At 47.2% G+C, this 22,041-nt stretch overlaps 1 protein-coding gene across 1 annotated transcript in view; it reads right to left on the bottom strand.

Annotated features, from left to right (window-relative positions):
• Positions 1-1,756: 1,756 nt before the first annotated feature.
• Positions 1,757-22,041, bottom strand: part of LOC309960714 (uncharacterized protein C4orf50) — a gene marked incomplete at both ends in the record, with an annotated part of 49,436 nt that continues 29,151 nt past the window's right edge. The window contains 7 exons of the mRNA XM_082837662.1: positions 1,757-1,913; positions 3,364-3,440; positions 4,867-4,988; positions 6,957-7,005; positions 13,664-13,846; positions 16,475-16,531; positions 20,665-20,838. Of these exons, the coding sequence (XP_082693788.1) occupies positions 1,757-1,913; positions 3,364-3,440; positions 4,867-4,988; positions 6,957-7,005; positions 13,664-13,846; positions 16,475-16,531; positions 20,665-20,838 (819 nt within the window). The remainder of the gene's footprint in view (positions 1,914-3,363; positions 3,441-4,866; positions 4,989-6,956; positions 7,006-13,663; positions 13,847-16,474; positions 16,532-20,664; positions 20,839-22,041) is intronic.

The following is a 22,041-nucleotide window of genomic DNA, read 5'->3' as shown; positions in this document are numbered from 1 at the left end:
CGGAGCTCACATGGCAGTTAAATTAAATGCTTAATGAACAAATGAATGGGTGGATCCATTGGTAACCTAATCCAGGGAACTGTGGACGGACGTGATGACCCATGACAGTCCCGTGGGCTAATGAAGATGGTGGCGGCTTGATGAGCCGATGCTCGCTCATGGATGTGCTTTTCTTATGCCTTCATGCCCCCCACCCCCCAGTTTTCCTCAAAATAAATGCATTCATTTCTGTCCTTGGGCTATGGTTAGGTACGTAAGGTGTTAACGTCAGGGGAAGCTGGGTGAGGGTGTGTGGGAACTCTTGGCGCTTTTCATTTCCACATACAAAGCTAAAATACATTAAAATAAAATCAATATGCTTTGCCTACTGCCCCGGGAGCCCTCGGTTTCTTGTCCTGGTCCTTCCTTGTCCTTATGTGACAAGCCCCTCACCAGCCCCTCCTAAGGAGAGAGATGATGTCTCTGATCGGTGAGCCCGGGCACAGGATCTGGGCACCTGTGGCCCAAGCCCCCTTGACTCTTCTTCTACCTCTGGGTCCCACACCTGGGTCAGGGCAAGGTCCTGTTCCCGGAGGAAGTAAGTGGTGCTGGGTAGGGATGAGGCAGTGACTCTTTGCACCTGGCTTGGCAAAGGGCTACTCTGCACATCCCCCCTCTGGTGGCACGCCGAAGTTCAGTTTCATCCTCAGAGCCTTTGCCCTCGCTGTTCCCTCCTTTCCCACCTCACCCATGTACTGAACACCTTACCTCGTTGGGTCTATGGGCTCTGATCAGCCATTCCTTCTGGAATGACCTCCCACTCCCCAAAGCCAGGCAGAACTGGCTTCAAAGCCCTTTGTCTCACATCTCACGGCACACTTAACCATGACTGCACGGTCAGTTGTTTACGTGTGTGCCTCTGCTGCCCTGTGAGCCCCTGGGGCAGGGGCCAATATGGACTCACCTCTTTCTCCCTCATATCATATTGCCTGGTGTATATTAGATGTCCACAAATGTCTGTTGAATGAATGGACTTATCAGAAAGTTCTGACTGGTTTTAAGGTTTTAAAATGTGAAAGAGATAATTACTTAAATTGTCTCCTTTGGTAGACAAAAATCTTTTAAAACATGGGGAAGGGCCCCAGGCAGGAAAATAACAAAACAGTTCTCTGCAGCTGACAATGTTAGGAGCTATTAGATCAGGGCAGAGTCTCCCAACCCCGGCACTGCTGACATTTGGGCTGGACAATTCTTTGTTCTAGAAGGTTGTCCTGTGCACTGTAGGTGTTTAGCAGCATCCCTGGCCTCTACCCACTAGATGCCAGTGGCAGCTTCCCAGCTGTGACAACAAATAATTTCTCCAGACGTTGTCAAATTTTGCCCTGCGGGATGCGGGGATCATACCCAGTGGAGAGCCACTGGGCCGGTCACTCGGTAGGTTTTGGAACAGAAAATATTCCCTTTGCCGCCTAGATATTTGCAAAGCTGGACTCCTAAGAATTTGCAAGTCCAGTATTTCTCTTGAGCTCTGACAATCAACACAGATCCCCAAGCCACAGGCAAAGCCACTTGCCACTGAATGAGGGTTTTGATTGCCACCAATTTCTGAAGACGTTCTCTGAAAGTTCTGCTTCAAATATTTACGGAGTCTAGGAAATGGCCCCAGAGAGTAAGTGGTCCTATTCCATTTATAACTCCAACGGTGATTTATTGACCTGGGAAGTGCTGCAGATGCTTTGTCGAAGTTCTTGATGCAAAGCCAGGATCCTTGCGGGGCTCAGGAGCTCGGGGGATGGCAGGAGGTGCTCAGCTTGGAGGCCAGGCCAGGACATTCCACCTTTTTCTTGCAGACGTTGTACAGGGAGCCCTGGTTCCACAGCGATGGAAGCCTGGCGCATTCCAGGGTCGGGCGTCGGCCCCGAGGGCCAGGGAAGCTGGAGGCGAGAGCACAACGAAATGGTCTCTACTTTTACACGTCCATAAAAGCCCCTTTGGCCCCACAGTTTATCCAAGGAAGAGATGGCAACAATAACAGGCATTTATTGAGCACTTTCTGTGCCAAGCTGCTATTACATGTCAGTGAGGCACATGCCATCGGCACTGAGTTATAGATGAGGCAGTGGGGATTGGGGTGGGGAAGCCTCGAAGCCCAGGTCCTCTAAAGGCCTGACAAGAGGCGATCACTGACGGTCTCTCCATAGAGTCATGTCCTCTGTAAATTTTGTTGTTCACGGCGACAAGAGATGATGACCTTTCCATTAAAAGGAAAGCAATATCCAACCTCCTACTCCCCTGTTTTTGTTTTTTTTTTCCCTCTAAGCTCAACCATAAAATAATTGTGACATATGACAAATCTGGTTACTTCCCTTCAGAAATGACCTCATTTTCCTTCTAGGTCACTAATGCCCTGGTGTCGTTTAGAGTTCGTTTTCACCATGGGAAGCTCGTACCAAAAGCCGGTCCAGAGAGACGGCTTGCAATCTGTTTTTCCTAGGGCAGAGAGCTCTGCTCCCCAATGCCTGTTACAGCTGAACAGAACCAGGGCTGTGGGCAAAATGCAATGCTGGGGCTAAGGACAAGGTGGCTGCATGAGCTTCTAGAGAAAGAGCCCAACAGCCTCCTCCCACCGCCTCACTCTTCATCCAAATCTACCCAACAAGGCCTCCTGTGAACCGGGTACTGTGTAAAGCACTCGAACAAAGACATTTACATGGACTATTCTGTCCTCTGGCTATAAAGAAACAAAATTATCCTGTGGCCTTGAAATTATGTCCAATAAAGGAGGAGATTTTATCCAGCAGCATTCTACAGTGCGGTGAGAACTCTGAAGAAGGTTGAGGAACACTTGAGAAACTTGGAACCATAAGAGTATTAAGATGCTCTTGGGTTCATCCATTCATTCAATTTATGCTCCAACTATTTCCTCAAAAGCTTTGCTATCAGTTTCTGGCCAGTATCACTGAGTGCAGGCATTGGAGGGTTTTTTTCTCACATTGAACTCCAGATTGTAACCTCAAGGGGGGGCAGGAGAGACAACTCTCATCTCCCCAGTGAAGGCCCAGCACAATCTGGACACATAATGACCAGAGCATCAGCTCTAGAGCCAGACTGCCTGTGTTGGAACCCCAACTCTTTAGCTGTGTGACCTGGGGCTGGCTACTTACCCTCTCTGTGCCTCACCTTTTCTCACAGGTGAAGTGGAGTGAATGTCTAGATCTATTTTGTGGGCCTATAGTGAGTACTGGAAAAGCTGATGCATTGCACATAGTAACCATTCAAGAAATGGAAGCAGGGGTTTTCTTTCTCATTGTTCTTATCAACATCATCATTATGATCTCCTAGACTCCTCTCTCCTTTATGCTGCAGCCTCATTTAATTGCTTACCAATCCCCCAATGCTTCAGGAGCATTCACCCCTCTGTCTTTGCAGGTATCATTCCCTTTGCCTAAAATGCCTTCTACCTGCTTGTAATAAGGCAGGTCAAAGATCAAAAGTCAGATGTAATTTTCCTAGAAAAAGATCAAAGCTGGAAAGAAGTTCTCATTACTAGATAATAAGCCTGCAGATAAGTAATTTGAAATGAAAGTCACCAGTTAGAAAAAAAAAGTTTAAGGTCAATCAATAACACCAGCTGTCTTTTATTGAACACCGCCTGTGGCAGGCAGTACAATAATTATGTTATGTGCATGATTTCATTGAATTGTCCCAAAGACCCCGAGAAGTAAATATTAGCTCCATTTGTTAGATTAAAAAAATTAATATGAGCATGAAGGCAAGAGAGAAGCCACAGGAATAAAAGGAAGAAGAAAAACAATAATAATAAGTTGAAATAAAATGCCAAGAATAAGATCAGTTTCCTCCTAAGTAATGGCTGCTTTTTTTTCTTTTTTGAGCATCTCTTATTTTCCAGAGACATATTCAACTCTGCTTATCTGATTTTATCCTCACATCAGCAGTAGGCAGCATTATCCCCATTTTACAGATGAGGAGATTTAAGCACAGACAAAGTAAGTAATCCACCCAACATCACACTGAATTACAGCTGAGATTTGAACTCAGGCCTGTCAGACTCCAAATATCATAAGTAAAGTAGGTTTTCTCTGGGAAAACAGAGTGCTTCTCTGGTTCTGACTGATGAGGACATTTTGGACCAAACCTCCAGCAAGAGCATCTAGGAAAGCTGGACAAAATATAGCAAAAGATCTATTTGAAACCATCTGAGAGCTACAAAGGCTGTGAGGATTTGTGGGACTAAAATTCAAGATAGGACAGAAGCCAAGAGTAGTTGGCCCAGACTGAAGGCTGTATTTCCCTCCAAGTGAAGGTGAAGCCTGTGTGTGATTGTGATGGCTGAGAGATAGAAAGCTAAGCAGAGATTTTGACAGCCTCATGGAGTGGGAAGTGGCTGGGGAAGGACACTGATAAACATTACAGGTTTTTGCTTGGAACCATGAAAGGCTATGCCCTAAGAGTAAGAGTGAGCAAGAAATAAAACAGATCTCATAAGTACTAAAATTATCTCTGAATCAGTTCTGATGTGCAGAACAAAGGAAGTCCTGTCTGGATGAAGACACTATTAAATTACATCTTCACATTTTCACACATGATGTCTAGCACTCAGTGAAAAATAACAAGACACAGAACACATGATATGACCCAATACACAAAATTTAAAAACAGATAATAAAAAGGGACTAGAAGGGGAAAACAGAGGGGTGCTTTGTGGTCACTTTCTAGTTCTGGACCTGGTGATGGCTTTATGGGCACATACCACTCCATGACAATTCATTGAGCTGTACATTTCCAAGTTGTACCCTTTTCTGTATGTGAGTTATACTTTCAATAAAAACATTTATTTGAGAAATTAAGTGACTGACATCCTCTCACCTTCAAAGAACCCAGTTGAGCTGTCTGTGCTGGCCACTCAGCCTCTGGAATAGGCCAGGACTCTGAATGCAAAGGTCTTTGGAGGACACTGTCCATTTCAGGATTCAGGAGGTATTTCTGAGCTAGAAGAGAATGTTCTCAGTCAAGCTTCAGTTCAGAAGTCTATTCTAAAAATCAACAAGTCAGACTTCCCTGGTGGCGCAGTGATTAAGAATCCGCCTACCAGTGCAGGGGACACGGGTTCAAGCCCTGGTCCGGGAAGATCCCACATGCCCCAGGCAACTAAGCCCATGCACCACAACTACTGAGCCTGTGCTCTAGAGCCTGCAAGCCACAACTACTGAGCCCACGTGCCACAACTACTGAAGCCTGCATGCCTAGAGCCCGTGATCTGCCACAAAGAGAAGCCACGACAATGAGAAGACTGAGCACCGCAACAAAGAGTAGCCCCTGCGCACCGCAACTAGAGAAAGCCCACGCGCAGCAACGAAGACCCAACGCAGCCAAAAATGAATAAACAAATGAATAAATTAAGAAACACCCTATATGTCATAAAATAACCTTAAAAAAAAATCAACAAGTCTCTGAGCCTTTTCATTGTCTTTCATTCCCAGATTCCTTCACCCCACAACAGAGGCCCCCTTGGGTGCATTTGAACTCTGAGTGCCACATTCACAGCCCTCTGATGGTACTGCCACGGTCTTGGGATATCCTAGAAAATTGCCTGCCTGCTTCACTGTCCACTACCAGGCTGTAAGCTCCTTCAGCACAAGGATCACCACCTTTCAAGCTGACTCATTTTTGTAAGCCCTACAACACCTATCAGGGATCTGGCACCTGGCAGCCTTCTAGATATGCTGAATGAATAAGTAACTAAATTAATCTAGTATATTTCCTTCTTTTAAAGGTGAGGAACCGAGCCCAGTGAAGGGACGACACTTGCATAAACTAGTGGCAGAAGCAGGACCAGCTAGAATTTATGCGCCTCCAACTGTGAAAACAGATGCCAACTCAGACTTTAGGGATAGAAGACAAAGGTACAGAAGGGCAGGCCCATCCTGACCAGCTAAAAACTGAAGCCAGGTACCTCTTCTTGTTTGTTGGTGCCCTGCAGTGTGTCAGGCACTAACACTTCTATAAAAGATCATGTTATCCTCCTTTTAAAGATAGGAGTCTGGGGCTCAGAGAGGTTAATTAACTCATCCAAGATCACACAGCTTTAAGAACAGCATCTAGTAATAAGAATTGCTAAGTGAACAGTTATCAAGAGCAGCTCAGTTGCCTAAAGGTAACTCTATCCATACTTTCTTCACTTTTATATTGAGCACCTGAAAACAAAGTAACCCTAAACAAACCCTTAGGAACCCCCCTCCCCCAGTGCTGATAGTACACTGCACTTGTAAAACAAGACCCAGGGAAATTCTCTTTGGCCAGATAGCATCTTAATTTTCTTGTTAACAATAAGAATAATAGAACAACAAAACCCCACCCATGTTACCATCTAAGTAACCACTGTTGGTATTTTAGTTTATCTTCTAGCCTAAGTTGCCAATCATTCACAGATGTTCACGTACAGTTGTATCATTGTAGTCATCCGATACATTCCATTTTGTATCCTTTTTGAACTTAGTAGGATATCCTAATTCCCATGCTATCACATGGTCCTTATCAGCACCATTTTAGTGACTAGCACTTCATACTCAGTGAATATGGGTTAATTAACAATCCTGGAGCTTTTCCCCACAGTTTTTCACTGTTCTAAATACCCTGGCATGAATATGCCTCTCCATTGAGCTTTTCCACATATAGAATTATTTACTTAGGATAAATTTCCGGGACTGAAACTACAGGGCTGCAGAATTTGCCCACTTTGGCAGTGGCAGTATCTTTCTAATGCGTTCTCCTTAAGTAGTGAAATGAAAAGGCAGAGTCAGTAGGGAAGAGAGTGCAAGATAGTGGGGTCAGGTTTCCTTTAGTCATCTGCACTTGACCGTGGGCTTTTCTCCACCCTGGCCCACCTGTCAGATTGTCCTGCCGGTGTGGACTGTGTCTGAGCCTACAGACTATTCCTAACTGAAAATCACACTGACCTCTGACAACCGTTGTCTTCTCAGACTCGACGTCCAGGTGATGGCTCGTCTGCAAGAAAAGACATCTCAGCAGTTATTCTTCATGACACAGCTGGAAAAGCCTTCTACAGACAACTGCAACTGGAAAAATCAGCCCCCTCACCGCTGCAGAAAGCGCATTCTATGACCAGATCCACTCCTCCCTGTGTGTGCAAAACTACAGGCAGGACCTCCCTTCTGCCTACAATCCTCAGAGGGGTCCAGGATTTGCTCCCAGGGATACAGGTGCAAGGAAGAGCTTCCGCTTCCTTTACTCAAATTGAATCTCCAAAGGGAAACTGGTGACTGCATTTTAAAAGCTGTTAAAAGGGAGAAAATGAGGGCAGCCGGATGGCAGAGTCTCCAGGAGAAATACTCTCTCTGTGTGGAAGTCCCTTCGACACCTTGTGAGAGCTGATTGCTGAGCTGCACCGGGCACTCCTGACTGAGTCACCCAGGAAACCAGGTCGGGCTGGACCTGAGTCCCTGCACCACCCCCTGGTGGACTAGTCCTCCTGGACCCCACATGCACACAGGAAGAGGTGAAGCGGCAATGGTAACTCTGCTCTGAGAGCACTTCACTTACATCCCCTAAAACTGTGTGTCTTTGAGTACCATGACCCTTCACACCCCAGTGCCTTTGCTCACGCAGGTCTCCCAGCCTAGAGGGCCTTCCCTCCATCCTTCCAGCTACTAAAACTCTTCTTTTTTTAATCCTTCAAGGCCTATTTTGTGTGCTTCCTTCTCCAGGGATTATATTCCCAGATAAGTCTCCTTCTCTCTGCTCATTGCTGTGTTGCAAGTGAATGCTTTTGTTCACACTTGGGTTTGGAGCTAGTCTTACTAGACACAGACTTCTTCAAAGTGATACTGAGGTTTCATTGACTTTTGTGTCCACAGAGTAGCCTCACAGGCACTGAACTGCTTCTGGAGCCACTGCATTCAGTGCCTGATCAGAGATCTATAGATCCTTCCCCTGCTCTCTGCTCCTCATTTATCCCATAGGCCTGGAGAGGCTTAGAGCCAGGCAGCCTCAGGTTGAATCCTGGCTCTGCTGCTTACGGGCTCCATGGTCTTGGCCGAGTCAGCTGAACTCTCTGAGCCTTGTCCTCTCCATCTGCAGAGTGGAGCCACTAATATGGTACTTGCAGGGTTTTGTCAGAGTGAAATAAGAATGAACATCTGCTAAATGTTCCACATACAGTAGCAGACGGATAAAGACTCATCCTACACACTCCACTCCCCCACCTCTCTCCCCAGGTAAACTTTTGGGGGAATATTCTCAACTTCATAAAAGGTAGGACATCAAGAGAAAATAATTGCCTGGATCCTTGGGGGCCCAGGCTCGGGGTCGTTGATTTAATGAATTAAGGGAGTTTAGGACTCTCAGTCTCACTGCTTCTTTCAAGATGAGATTCCATTTCCAAAGGCCCATATATAGATCTTGTTGACCAATGCCCAGAGGAGAGCAAGATGTTTCCAGGACATGGAAAAAAGAGGAAAAAGCAGGGCAGGAGGAAGTGGAATTAGCAGCCTCCTTGCCAGGTGACTTGCATCTCTCCGAGGCTGGGGTCTCCATGACCCTCAGGTGTTAGTACACCAATCCCCTGACCTCCCCCAGTGGAGCAATACTTTGGTTCTGCTTGAAGGGACCCTACATCCTCTGTGAGTGTCTTTATGTGACAGCACTGTGAGGGGAATTTCAGGTAGGATCTTGTTCAACCCTCACAGAGCCTTACGAGAAGTCAGCAACCCCCGCCCCTTGCTACCAAGGCCTAAGAGAGCAGGCGGCTTCGGGAGGTGAAGGACGAGCACCCAGTGGCTTGGCACAGAGGACTGTCACAGAGTGGCAGTTCTTCAGGATCTGGGGTGTCTTTATCTGCCAGGTGAAACTTGGTGTCTGAAGAGAGGGCAAGAATCCTCACGTCCCAGGAACTGCAGGGAGTCAGGCAGGGCGAACCCATCCAGGTCTCTGATGGACCTTCCATTTGTTGAGCTGACCCCAGGCTGGACCCTGCAAGCATGGGCAGGAGGGCACCCCTGAACCACTTCCCCCTGGCACCCGGGCATCTGCCTCCAGGAAGGGGATGACACCTGAGCACAAGCAACAAAGAAGGTGTCTCACTCTTGGCTTGGGAATGTCAATAGCCTAGGTCCTGGTGAAATCCAGAAAAAATAGGTGGCCTGGGACTGGAGAGGGGGGTAGGAACTTAAGAGGCCCTGAGAAGGTGCCCTGAGCCCTGCCCAGTCAAGCCAGTTTGGGGGATGGGGTGGAACTGAGAACCCCCTGTTTCCATTTAGGAGTCCAAGAATGGAAGGAACCCGCCCTCCTCGTGCTCCCGTCTCAGCTAAAGCCAGGGAGGTGGCAAGATCCCATGGTCCCAGATGGAAGACAGTAGGAGAGCTGGCCAAGCTAGCCTCATGGAATCCTCCTGCTTCAGGACCAATGCCCGAGCTGAAGAGAACCAGCAGAGCTAGAAGAAGGACGCCAGGGCGGATGCAAGGCCAACCTGTGGACAGTGGCAGCCGAGATTCTAAGGGATGGACAATACACTAGCTCAGGGAGATGGCAGCTCTGAGGGCCGGGTAGCCCCCATCCACCCGTGCACCTGTCCTGGTCCCTCAGTGGGTATTTGGAGGTGGGGTCTTGGGGAGGTTATCAGGTCATAAAGACAGAGTCCTCAGGATGGAATCGGTGCCCTTATAAGAAAAGGTGCGAGAGAGCCGGCCTCTCTGTTCACCATGTGAGGACACAGTGAGAAGGTGGCCGTCTGCTCCCCAGGAAGAGAGCCCCCACCACCGTGCAGCACCTTGATCCCCAGCTTTCAGTCTCCAAAACCGTGAGAAATGAATGTTTGCTGTTTAAGCTGCCCAGTCTGCGGTATTTTTGTTAAATTAGTCCCAACAGACTAAGACACTTAGATGCAGCCCCGAAGAAAGGACACAGATGCTGAGCCGGCCGAGGCTCAATTTCTATCTCCCACCCAACCAGGGCAAGAAAAGGAAGCCAATGGGAGGCGGTGAACGACCCTGAGCCACCGCTGTGGGGTGAGCACCCTCTTCCTGAAAGGGTAGGAGCTCAGACGGACCCCAGCTCTGAACCCCCAGCCCGCCACCCCTGCGTGTGACCTCGACCAGCTCTCTGACCACCCTGGGCCTCAGTCTCCTCCTTGGCAAAGTGGGATGTTGGGAGGATGAAGTGAGTGAACCACAGAAAGTGCTGGCTCAGAGGAGGCTCTGTGGGTCCCAGCCGTCATCACCGCTTCCAGGGAATAAATGAACGGCAGCCTGTCCGGGTGGGCTCCCCCCACCCCGTCCTCTCTCAGGTGTCTGTGGTTAGTGTGGGCTCCCTCCCAAGGGCAGGGGCCGGTGCACATGAGCTTCCCGGGGCCCAAGTGCTTCTGGGGCTCCCCTGCTTCTCCGCTCTGGCACATCCCCTCCGCAAGCCCGTGAGTGTCCGCCCCACCCCAGCCAGCCGGGCAGCCCTCCCGGGCGCTGAGCCTAAGCCCAATGTCCCCAGCAGGAATTCCATCTGTGTTCTCTGAAACGAGAATCAGCACCCGTAAAACCCACGTCCTGCCCAGCTGCCAGCAGGAGGAGCTGCCACCGCAGCCACCAGGGTCTCTGTGCCCCCAGAGCTCTGCTCGGCTGCCTGGGCCTTGGGTGTTCCCGGCCGGAGCCAACTGGCTGCCGTGTGCATGGCCTGCCTGGGACTCGGCAGCTCAGTCCAGCCCACAGGCCTGCAGGGTTCCTCTTCCCGAAGCACATCGATCCTGTTCCACCCCTTCAGCAGCTCCCCATTCACTGAAGAACCAAATGCAAACACCCCTGCGGGCAGTCAGGTGTCCGTGACCTCCCATCCAGCCTCTCGGAACTCCTCCACTTGGGATCCCTCACTCCAGCCAGCCTGGAGCCCTCTTTGCTTCTCAAACACATCACAGGGTTTTTTTTCCCACTGCCTTTTATCTGCGCACTGAGGATTGGCCTTCCAGCAACAAGAGGGACAGATTCACTGAAGGCCTCGTCTGTATGTGCCAGAGCCCGTGCTGCTGCCCACATGCCCCACAGCCCTGCAAGACACCCAACACACCCCACTTCGCATAGGGGTCGCAGCTTCAGTGCACAGAATCCCACGGCCAGGTTCAAATCCCAGCTCCTCTCAGGCAAACGATTTAACACACAAAAAGGTGAGCTAGAAAGCTGCTATAGACGTGTCTTTGGGCACGACTTGTAACCCCTTTGAGCCTCAGTTTTCCAGTCTGGAAAGGGGGATAATAATAGCACCTTTCCCGCGGAAGGACTACCTGAGTCAGTTACATAAAGCCCCCACAGTAAGCGATACGTGTCAGTGTCCCCTCCTAAGGCCACAGAGCTAGACAGCGGCAGAGCTACGATTTGAAGCCAGGGCTCCTGGGTGCCAGAACCTGCCCCCTCGGCAACTGCCCACCCGAAGACCAGGTTCCTAACTCGTGGGACATCCCTGCACCAGGTGCTTCATGATCTCCATCTGTCTTCATGTCCATTCTGCCAAGTAGGTCGTAATATTCCCATTTTACAGATGAGCAAACGGAGGCTCAGAGCAATTAAGGTCTTTTCCAAAGACACACACACAGTCTCTGTCTAAGCCCTTCCTTCTTGACACTTGCTATAACTTATGATTATTTCTCTCCTTGACTGCATGCACGTTTTGGCCTGTTTGGTTCACCATTTCTCCCCAACCCCAAGCACCATGCCTGACTTGTGGCAACAGGTGCTCAGTAAATATTTGTGGAATAAAATGGCAGAGCCAGGCTTTTGTGGTTTGTGGAGGGATCAGTGAGCCACCCCCCAGATCATGAAAGTGGGGGTGTTCTTGGTGAGCTGAACTGCAAAATAATGCAAAATGGGTCACGGAGGATTCAAAGTCACCTTAAAAGGAGGAAGTAGAAGCTTATGATTGCCCATAGCCTTTCAAAAGGTCTGGGTGGGGAGACACCCTGGCCCCAGGGGAGGCATGCAGAGCACATCCTTCAGGAAACAAGCTCATCAGGCTGATGACACCATTAACACTCTCTGTTCTCATTGAATAACCTTCTGACTATAAATATATATTGACTTACAAATGAACAAATGAATGAATGAACTTGACTTTCTAGATAACTCCACTATAGGAAGAGAATATGCTGATTATTTTTTCATCCATCCAATATTTCATCCTGCACACAGTTCGATCTCTCATGGGAAATTATTAAGTTAGTGTTCAGGTTTATAGCTCAGTCTCTGTGAATTTGGTCAATGTAAGTCAGCCTGTTTAATCCCAGTGAACAAATCGGGTCTAATTTCAGAGGCTGCCAGATCGAGAGCAGCCCTTGGAGGGTGGGGCCCTCACTGCAATGATGCCTTCTCAGCACACAGCCAGCCTCCCTCCCAGGTGACACCTGCCGCATCCAACATTTCCCTGGAACTCTGCACACAGGGACTGTGCCCGGTCCCTTGACAAGATGCTGACCTCTCTCGCATCCTTATTCTGCCTCTGAAGAGGCTTGAAACCCTCAGGCAAAGGGATGAGCACTGGACCGGGAGTCTGGGGCTCTGGATTCAAATTCTGGCTCTGAACCAAGTCGCCATGGCCCTGAGCAGGCTCCCAGGCCTCCTGGTGTCCATGTCCGCTGTGTGGCAATTTTCACAAGAGGACATCTAAAACCCTGAAGGCTGTGGGGGAAGGAAGGGTCAGGGAGGGTCGGCCTGCAGAGGCTGGGCTGGGAAGGCTGAGGAAGGTGACACAGGCCTGGGGCTACACTGCCCAAAGCAGGCCCCCCTGAGGGCAGATGGAAAACAGGGCTGGCTGCGTGCACAGCAGCAGTTGCATTTCGCCCTCGCATCATCAGGAGCTGAGCTAGTCTGGTGGGGGCACAGCTGGCTGGTCCCCAGGAATGGGGCTGTGCGCCTGAGTACGTATGCACGCTTGCGTGTTTGTGCATGTGCATATGTGCACGCATGCTCATGGGCAGACTCAGCTGAGCACCTGAGGGTGCTGCATGCACACAGACACCCAGGTACCACTGTTGAGAGCCAGGCGGAGACCCGGGAGCATGTTTACTAGACCTGGGTCAGAACCGGTATCCATCACCATCTGCACTACCTCGTAGCTGTGTGACCTCAAGAGAGACTTCCAACCTCTCTGAGCCTGTTTCCTCCCTCTTCTGTAGACCATTAGGAGAGGAGATGCTCATTCATTTACTTCATTGCTTCATTCATTCAACAAATATTACCTGAGCAGCTTTTCTGTGCCAGGCACTAGGGAGACAGAAATGGATATGAAGCAGCTCTGGTTTCAACAGAGAAACGCTGACAAAACTCCCCTAACAGTAGGGGGCAAATCCCTCGAATGTCCCACGTCAGTCATATCCACGTACAATGAAGGACGGAGGGGCGTGTGGCTAATCCTGTGGCCCGTGGAATTTAGAGCAGACTCCTGGGCAAGGTCATACCCGAACTGTGCCCTGAAGGATGGATGGGAGGGCTACAGGACAGACAAAAAATCTGCCAGAGGAAGCAGTAAGTGCTAAGGTCTTGAGACACACGTGAAATAAACGCCACGGTGCTTGTCTGATGCTGAATTGACACAGGGCAGGGCAGGCAGGTGGAGGGTAGGTTGCTGAGCTCACAGCCCCAACAGGAAGAGGGCAGGGCTGTCTGTGGGAATCTACCTGTGGGACCCCCGGAGCCAGGAAGGTGGCCGCGTACTCAGCCAGCGCCGCGTCATTCACCATGTTGCTTGCCGTCTCGGAGAGCTGGTGGTTCTCCACCCCGTGTCTGTGCAGCTCCTGGAGCAGGTGTGTGATCAGGTGGTTCCTCTCCCGACACTTCTGGACCAGGGAAGCCAGCTTAGCCTGAAAGGGTGGGAGGGAAGACACAGTCACGTGGGTCCATGCATGCAGGACTCCCAGGGGGGCTGGATGACTGAGCTGGGGGGCAGGGCATCGGCTCCCTGCTCTGCATCCCGCAGCCCTGCCTTAGCTCAGCCTCCTCCCTGCAATCCCTCCCTCCACCCCGAAGCTAGAGGCAGCTTTGAAAACAATGGGCTGCACTGCTGCCCACAACCCCAGGGGCCCCTCACTGCTGTCTGGATGCCTTCTGGGTGGGTAGGCGGTGTGGGCTTCAGCCAGCTATAAGACAAGCTCCTCTCTAGCCCTCGACTTGCTCATCTGTACCCTGGGCATCATCAGGGCACCAGGACCAAAGGAGATGGCGCAGGCAAAGCACGCACACGGGGCCAGCCCAGCCAGGCCCTCATGCACAAAAGGTCCGACCTGTCCCTGTGCCTCTCCAGCCCGATCACGACCACCCTCCTTCTCACTCCTCTTTTTCCAGACACACTGGTCCACTCCCCAACCCTGGTGCCCCAGAACTTCCTCATCACTCCTTTGTAGCTCATGTCCCAAGCCCAGAAAAGCCTTGCACAGATCCATTCAGAGGCCAGACTGGGCATCGTCTCCCCAGGCAGGCTTCCCTCATGCTCAGGACTTGGGTCTCTCTGTGCCCAGGCTCCTGACTTCCTTCTGTCCCAGCAGTTAATCTTTGTATCTCTGGGTCTGTCTCCCACATAGCCTGGGGGATCCTCAAGGTCAAGACTGACACTCCCCTGGATCGCCGGCACCATCCCTACGCCATGGCTGGGCACAGCATGGCCCATGGGAGAGATGTGTTACATGAGTGATGCGAGTTCGTGACCCTCCCACCATGAAATGACCTCCCACATTTGTGCGTGTCTGGAGGAACTGATAGACTCTCGCCATCTCCTGCTCCATCGGAGGAGGTGATGACCCCTTCTTGCCAGAACTCCCTTCTAAGCCCATCCCAGAGGGTCATGGACCTTTGCACATCAGTTTCTAGGCAGTGATGTCTGGGTGCCCAGTACTGCAGGCAGGCAGCACAGGAGGGTGGTCTGACCTGGACGCTGGGGTGCCCCAGGCCCCCTGAATCACGTCCTTAAAACATCGGGGCCTCTTCATTCAGCCAGCAACAGCTGAACACCTACCATGTGCAGCTCTCCCAAGAAAGAGGCCATTGTTGATGGTGACAATGACTCCACTGGGCTCTTGGAGAGACAGCGAGGCCAAGGGGAAGGTTGCAGCCTTTGGCCTCAGACAGAACTGGGTTAAATCTCGGTTCTGCCACTGAGTAGCTCTGTGTGACTATGGGAAAGGCACTGCATCTCTCTGAGCTTCAGTTTCCCTATCCATAGAGTAGCGTTCGTGTTCCTGACACATTCCTGACATGTTGAGAAACTGTGCTATTGAGAAAATATGTCTGGAGTACCTGGCACATGGCAAGCATTCAACAGAGAGTGGCCATCGTCGTTAGAATCCTTACAAAACCTCCCGCGCCAGGTTACGAATCACAGTTCCCATCTGCAGATGAGAAAACTGAGCCCCCAGCGGTGAACGCCGCCCCTGGGGAGGGGCTGGATCTTGAACCCAGATCGCTATGGCTCCTCCCTCCAGTCTGACCTCTTCTGCTTAGGTCTTGCCTCGTGTGAATGACGTGGTGCTGATACCGTTTCCCTTTCCATCTTGAGTTTGTAAAGCGCTTTGTCGTGTACAAGGGGTTACGGTCCTCATTTAAGTAAATGGTATATAGCAAATGATGAAAATAATGAAGGAGCAAGAAAGCCTCCCATTTTCAAGAGCTTTACACTTTGTTCTCCATTTTTCCATGGACACCATCCATGGAGGGTCTGAAGAAGCTGTGAGAGCAGCCGAGCAGAATTACTGTTATTTCGGAGTGAGTGGGATTTGGCAAGTCAGTGGGGTCCCGGGGCTCAACCATGTCCTTCTAACTCCCAGCCGGAGCCCCTCCTAGCCCACCCTGCCCAGAGAGTGGAAAGAAAAAGCAGCCCCGCCAGGTCCACTGCCCAAATCCAAGAGTCATATTTGAGGTGACATGTGTCACCTCAACCAAACTACACTTTCAATGAGCACGTTAAACCCTGTGAGCCAGTAATGTCATTTCTGGGAATCTGTCCTCAAGAAATGTCTAGATATGTGCGGAAAACTTTTCTAATAAAAAATGTGCATCATGGTGTTTACGTGCAATAATGCAAAAGAGAGAGGGAGGGAGGGAGAGAGGGAAGGAGAGTGGACAGAGGGATTTGACCGCCCGAAAGGGTCTGGCAGCTTTACGAACTGCGGTGGCTCCTGCTTTAGACTGCGGCATGAACAGCAGCTTCAAACGCTGGTGAAGACAAGGACAGCCCCTATATGGGTTATACTGCCAAGTGGAAAAAGCCAGACACAGACGTACAGGTATAGTAGGACCTCAGACACATGGAAAATATACGGGAAGAAAATACATGCAAATGCTAGATTCAAATAGGGACTTGGGGTGCCACTTGCCTCTTTCCTTCTTCTTTCCAGTGTTTTTACACAATAGAAATGGACTACCTCCTAATGGGAAAAATACTAAGCTCTTTTTTCTTTTGAAAGGGACGTTTCATACTGATTTCACACACGTATTACCTTCAGAGGAGTCACAGCCAAATTTGCTTCCTGGTGCTTCTTCTGAAGTGCATCAAGCTGAAAGAGAACCGAGATTTTTGGAAACGTTGAGCCGTGGATTACACAGCTCGGTGCGTCCACAGGCGAGCCATGCTCAGAGAGCTTGGCTCTTATGCCCCTCTTTCCCCACAGGAGCTCTCGGTGGGAACAGGGGCCTTTCCCATCAGCTCCTCGGCCAGGTCAGAGGAGGAAGGATGCTCTGAGCACTGGAGAATGAGCTCTGCCAGACTGCAGTTGCCAGGGCCAGTGCTGTTGCCTCGTACTTCAGGAAGGAAGCCTTCCCCATTCCCCATGCAGAGGGGCCAGCGTTCTTTGGTGTGGTGTTAAACCTGTAGGTTCCCTAGCCAGACACCCTAACCCCAGCCCAGCCACTCACTAGAACTGTGACCCCGCGCAACTCCAGTCTTTCTCTGCCTCAGCTTTCTCATCTGTAAAGTGGGGTTAGTACTAGTGTCCACCTAACGGTGAGGATTGGATAAGGACTCTGTGAATTGATTCCTGTAAAGTGCTTAGACGAGGCCTGGCATCTGGTCAACATTCGATGAATATACATCATTATTACTCTCTGTGGCAGGCACATGTGTGAAGCCACCTTGGACCTTCCAGCCTAGCCCAGCATCCAGCTGACTACCACCAAGGGATCCCCACTGATGCTTTGCAGAGCAGAATTGCCCAGCCGAGTCCTGCCTAAATTCCTGTTCCACAAAATGAACATTTCTATGCATCTATTTCGGCACACTTTTCTGAATATATTTGAAGAGTAAAAGGCCGGCTCCAAGTAGACTGTCTTCTATTCAAAAGGCACACAGTAATAAGCTACAATACCACAGGTGCTCTGTGAATTCTTCTCACTCACTCTCCGATTCCCTCTGTAGTCAGTACAAGAAAGCTAGATAAATAAATGTACTTCTTCCACTCCCCTTGAGCTCTTCTGACCTCTAATATTATTTTCAACCTTACATACCCGTAATCAGAATTCACATGTGTATATACACACACACACACATACACACATGAAACTATACTATACAAAATGTATTACAGCTTGTTTTTGTCATTTAATATAAAATCGTGGTGTTAATTCCATGTTATTACATACAAACCGATCACATTCTTTTAAAATCTTGCATATTATTTAATCATGAGGTTGAAACAAAATTTATTTAACCAATTCTTTGTTTATGAAAACGTATATTGTTTCTGTTTTTTTGCTTTACAAACAAGGCTTTAATGAACATTTCTATATTCCTATTTTGGCACACGTTTCTGAATATATTTGAAGAGTAAAATGCCAGCTCCAAGCAGACTGTCCTCTATTTGGAAGGTACATGATAATATTTGCAGGCTTGGGTGAAATCTTCTCTCTACTTCAGTTTAAGAAATAGCATGAATATGTTTCTGTGAGCTGTGTATTGGGGCATTTGCAATTAAAAAACAGACGGGAAGAAAGTGAAAAGACAACAGAATGGGAGAAAATTTTGCACACCCTATAGCTAGTAAGGGACTGTATCTAGAATATATATCAAATTCTTACAACTCAACAACAAAAAAAGAAACGACCCAATCACAAAGTGGACAAAGGATCTGAATAGACATTTCTCCAAAAAAGATATATGAATTGCAAATAAACACATGAAAAGATGCTCAACACTATTAGCCATTAAGGAAATGCAAGTCAAAACCACAGTGAGAATGACCACTTCACACCCACTAGGATGGTTAGCAACAGAAAGACAGACAGTAGCAAATGTGAGAATGTGGAGAAGTTGGGACCTTCATCCATTGTTAGTGGGAATGTAAAATGGAGCTATCAGAGACAGACCTGAAAATAACTTTGATTGAAATGTTTCATAATTATATTACAAGAATTTCATCAGAGAACTGGAAGCTATAAAAAGTTAGTCAAATGGAAATTCTAAGACTGCAAAATACAATACCTGAAATGAAGAACTAAAATAATGAGTTTAAGAGCAAATTCGACTCACCTAAAGAGTATTACGTAACTGGAAGATGGATTAGAAAGAAATATCCAAACTGAAGCAGAGAAAGACAAAAAGAATGAAAAGAATAAAAAATAGACTTAAACATATATTGGATAGGGTAAAAAGGTCTAACATGTGTAACTGGAGTTCTATTTTTCACAGGTCAGTGACAGACAGGACAAAAACATCATCATACCTCCTACGCTGGTTGAGGGCACAGTGACAAATATACCTTCATTAATTGCCTTGGCTTTGGAGGTAGGTGCCAATACTTTGGAAAGCAAATTTGCAATATGTATTTAGAATGAACACTATTTCTTCTCCTTAAACCAGTAATCCCAGTTCTCTGAACTATTGTATATAAACAATGATATATAAATTAATGGAAATAACTTTAGATCCAACAGTAGGGGAACAGAAATCACATCCACCCCATAGATTACTGCACAGTCCAAAAAATAAGGGACAAAAAGGCTATGAAGCAACATGGACAGAGGACATAAAACTCCATGTACAGTGTATTCGATTATACAAAGAATGCATAAGAAGGAGTCGGAAATCACTCCAAAATGTTGATAGTGTATTTTCACCCATCGCTTTGCCAAAAAAATGTAAAGTGTGATATGATTCAGGGTAACAAGTTGTAGCCAAACAAATACACTCATTTATTTATGGTGGGAGTATACATGATGCAACATTTTGGAGGGTTATTTGCCATTATCGATCAAAGTTAATTATGTACATAGCCTTTGACCCAGTAACTCTTTCACTAGGATGTAGCAGAAACATATCCCAAGACAGATGTATAAAATGTTCGTTTGTAAAGCAAAGTAACAGAAACAATTTAGATTTCCATAAACAAAGAATTGGTTAAGGAAGTTATGGTTTGGTCTCTTGAAAAATAATATGCAAGAGTTTAAAATAATGAAGTTCAGTTTGCATGTATTGATATGGAAATATCACCAAAATGTTTTATTAAATGATAATAGCAAGATGCAGAATGTTTCTTATGGTATGATTTCATATTTGTACACACACGTACTGAATGTGGGTAGATAGGGTTAAAATAAAGGAAGTTAGAAGGAGTTGGGGTTGAGGGGGAGAAAGGACTATATTTTTCTGCATTTTTTAAAGGTTGAGATAATTTTAGATTTACATACAGTTTAAAAAAATAATACAGAGAGATCCCTTGTGTACTTTGCCTGGTTTCCTCTAATGGGAACATTGTGCAAAACTATAGAATATTACAACCAGGTATTGATGTGGATACAATCCACCATTCTTTTTTTAAAGGTTTATTTTATTGAAGTATAGTTGATTTACAATGTTGTGTTAATTTCTGCTATACAGCAAAGTGATGCAGATATATATATATGTATATATATATATATTATTTTTTGTATTCTTTTCCATTATGGTTTATCACAGGATATTGAATATAGTTCCCTGAGCTATACAGTAGGACCTTGTTTATCCATCCTATATATACTGGTTTGCATCTGCTAATCCCAATCCACCATTCTTACTCGGATCTCTCCTGTGTACGTTTGTGTGTGTGTGTGTGTGTGTGTGTGTGTGTGTGTGTGTGTTCCAAGTTCTGTACAATTTTATCACCTGTGTAGGCTTGTGTCTCCACCACCACGGACAAGATACTGAACCGTTCCAACTCCACAAGGACCTCTCCTGTTGCTCTTTTATATTCACACGCACTTCCTCCTTACAGAGAAAGGACTTTTATTTATGTAACATTTAAAAAACTGTTTGACAAAAAGGAGGACATGTCAATCCATGGAGGAAATATGCCTTCTGAAAAGAATGAAGTTATATTTGGTTATCTACTTGGAGAAAAAGTAATCAAATGCCTTCCTCATAATCTATCCCCAAATAAATTGCAGATGGATTTATTTAAAAAAAAACTGTTTGATTTTTTTAAAAACCATACACATGTATTATTATTTTTAGATCTAACAAAGGTTACCTGGATGGAGGGATTACAGGCTGGTTTTTCTTCCCTATACTGCTCTGCACTTTCAAAATCTAATAAATGCTTACAAACTGCTGGAAAGGGCCAGTGAGATCTTACCTACTTCTTTTTTCTACTCTCAAAACTTTCCCAAGTGAGGGAACCTTGGTTTTCAGGCGGGAAAGGGAAGCGTGGGCCCAGCCTACCTTGTCCTTGAGCTCACACCGGAGACGGGCAGCCTCATCCCGAGAAGCCTGCAGCTCCTGGTGTGCAGACCCTTGGTCTCGGAGCTGGCACTGCAGGGTCAGCACTTGGTGACGCAGTTGTCTGACGCACAGCCTGAGGTCCTCCTTGGAAGCCTCAGCTTCAGGGTCCTGGAGCTGTGGAATCACAGATTTGACTGTAATTCTTAGGTAATCTTCCAAGTAATTGGCCTGAGCCAACAGACAGTACCCGTTTCCCTTCTTAATTTGTTCTCCTGCTTACAATAAATTCCACAAAATAAAGTAACAGAGATCACTCCAAAAACTATTAGCCAGCATAAACATCATTATTATCCATATATTATCTTATATTTTCAGTCTTTCTGCTATGCCCTTACCCAGGTGCCCTTACCCTTGAATGGGAGAGTTGGAGAGGGTCTAGGGAATCACAGAATAGCATTCTAGAGTGTTATTTAAAAAAAGAAAAATTTTTTTTCACACAAGAAAAATATGTGAAATGGCATGGCATTCCAGAGTCTGTTTTAATAGACATCAGTCACCATTATACTGAAACACAGTATGATGAATGAAATTTAGTGTTCAAGTCCAATTATGAGACGCTTATTACACTAAACCTTCATGTATTTCTATGGAACAGAATATACTGCACTTTCCCAAAACACCCTTCTTAAATCAGTACAAAATAGCCTCTCACCCTTCTTGGGTCAAACACGAGTGGGTTTCATATGAACATCAAATAGGGAATTTCTGGGGGGGCAGAAAGTGAGAAAAAAGGGGCTGATTTATCACCATGGGAAGTGTGGTCAAATGGCAGTGATGCCACTGCCCCCACTGGTTCTGGACTCTAAATTTTTATTTTTTAATAAAGTATACATACATATACATAAACATGCATATATATGTATATATGCGTATATATATATATATATACACACACACACACACACACACACACACATACATCCCCACATATTTTTTTCTATATACGTTTACATGCCATAGATATCTTTTGTATTCTGTTTTCCTCCCTTAATACCATGTCATGGTCATTTTTCCATATCATTAAATAATGTCGAAAACCCTGTTGCTAGTATCTATGCTGTATTCTGTGGCATGGTGAACGCTCAGATTATTCTAATATACTGATGCTATAATTGGGGCTGAGATAGAAAGCCTTATCTGACACACCTCTGTTTCGTCCCCTGAGATCATCAGAGGGGAATTTCTATGTCAAGGCCCTGAGCATCATTAAGCTCTTGATTCATGCTACTAAGGTGGCCTTGGGCAAGAGCAGCCCTGCTAATAGTAAACGTTCCAATTGCAATGTGTCCAGGGTCCCAGAAACTCAGAGATGTCTCA

Source organism: Leucopleurus acutus (assembly GCF_964270905.1).
Source record: "Leucopleurus acutus genome assembly, chromosome: 4".
Classification (NCBI taxonomy): domain Eukaryota; kingdom Metazoa; phylum Chordata; class Mammalia; order Artiodactyla; family Delphinidae; genus Leucopleurus; species Leucopleurus acutus.
The sequence above is the reverse complement of the archived record's forward strand: the minus strand, read 5'-3'. Positions and strand labels throughout refer to the sequence as shown.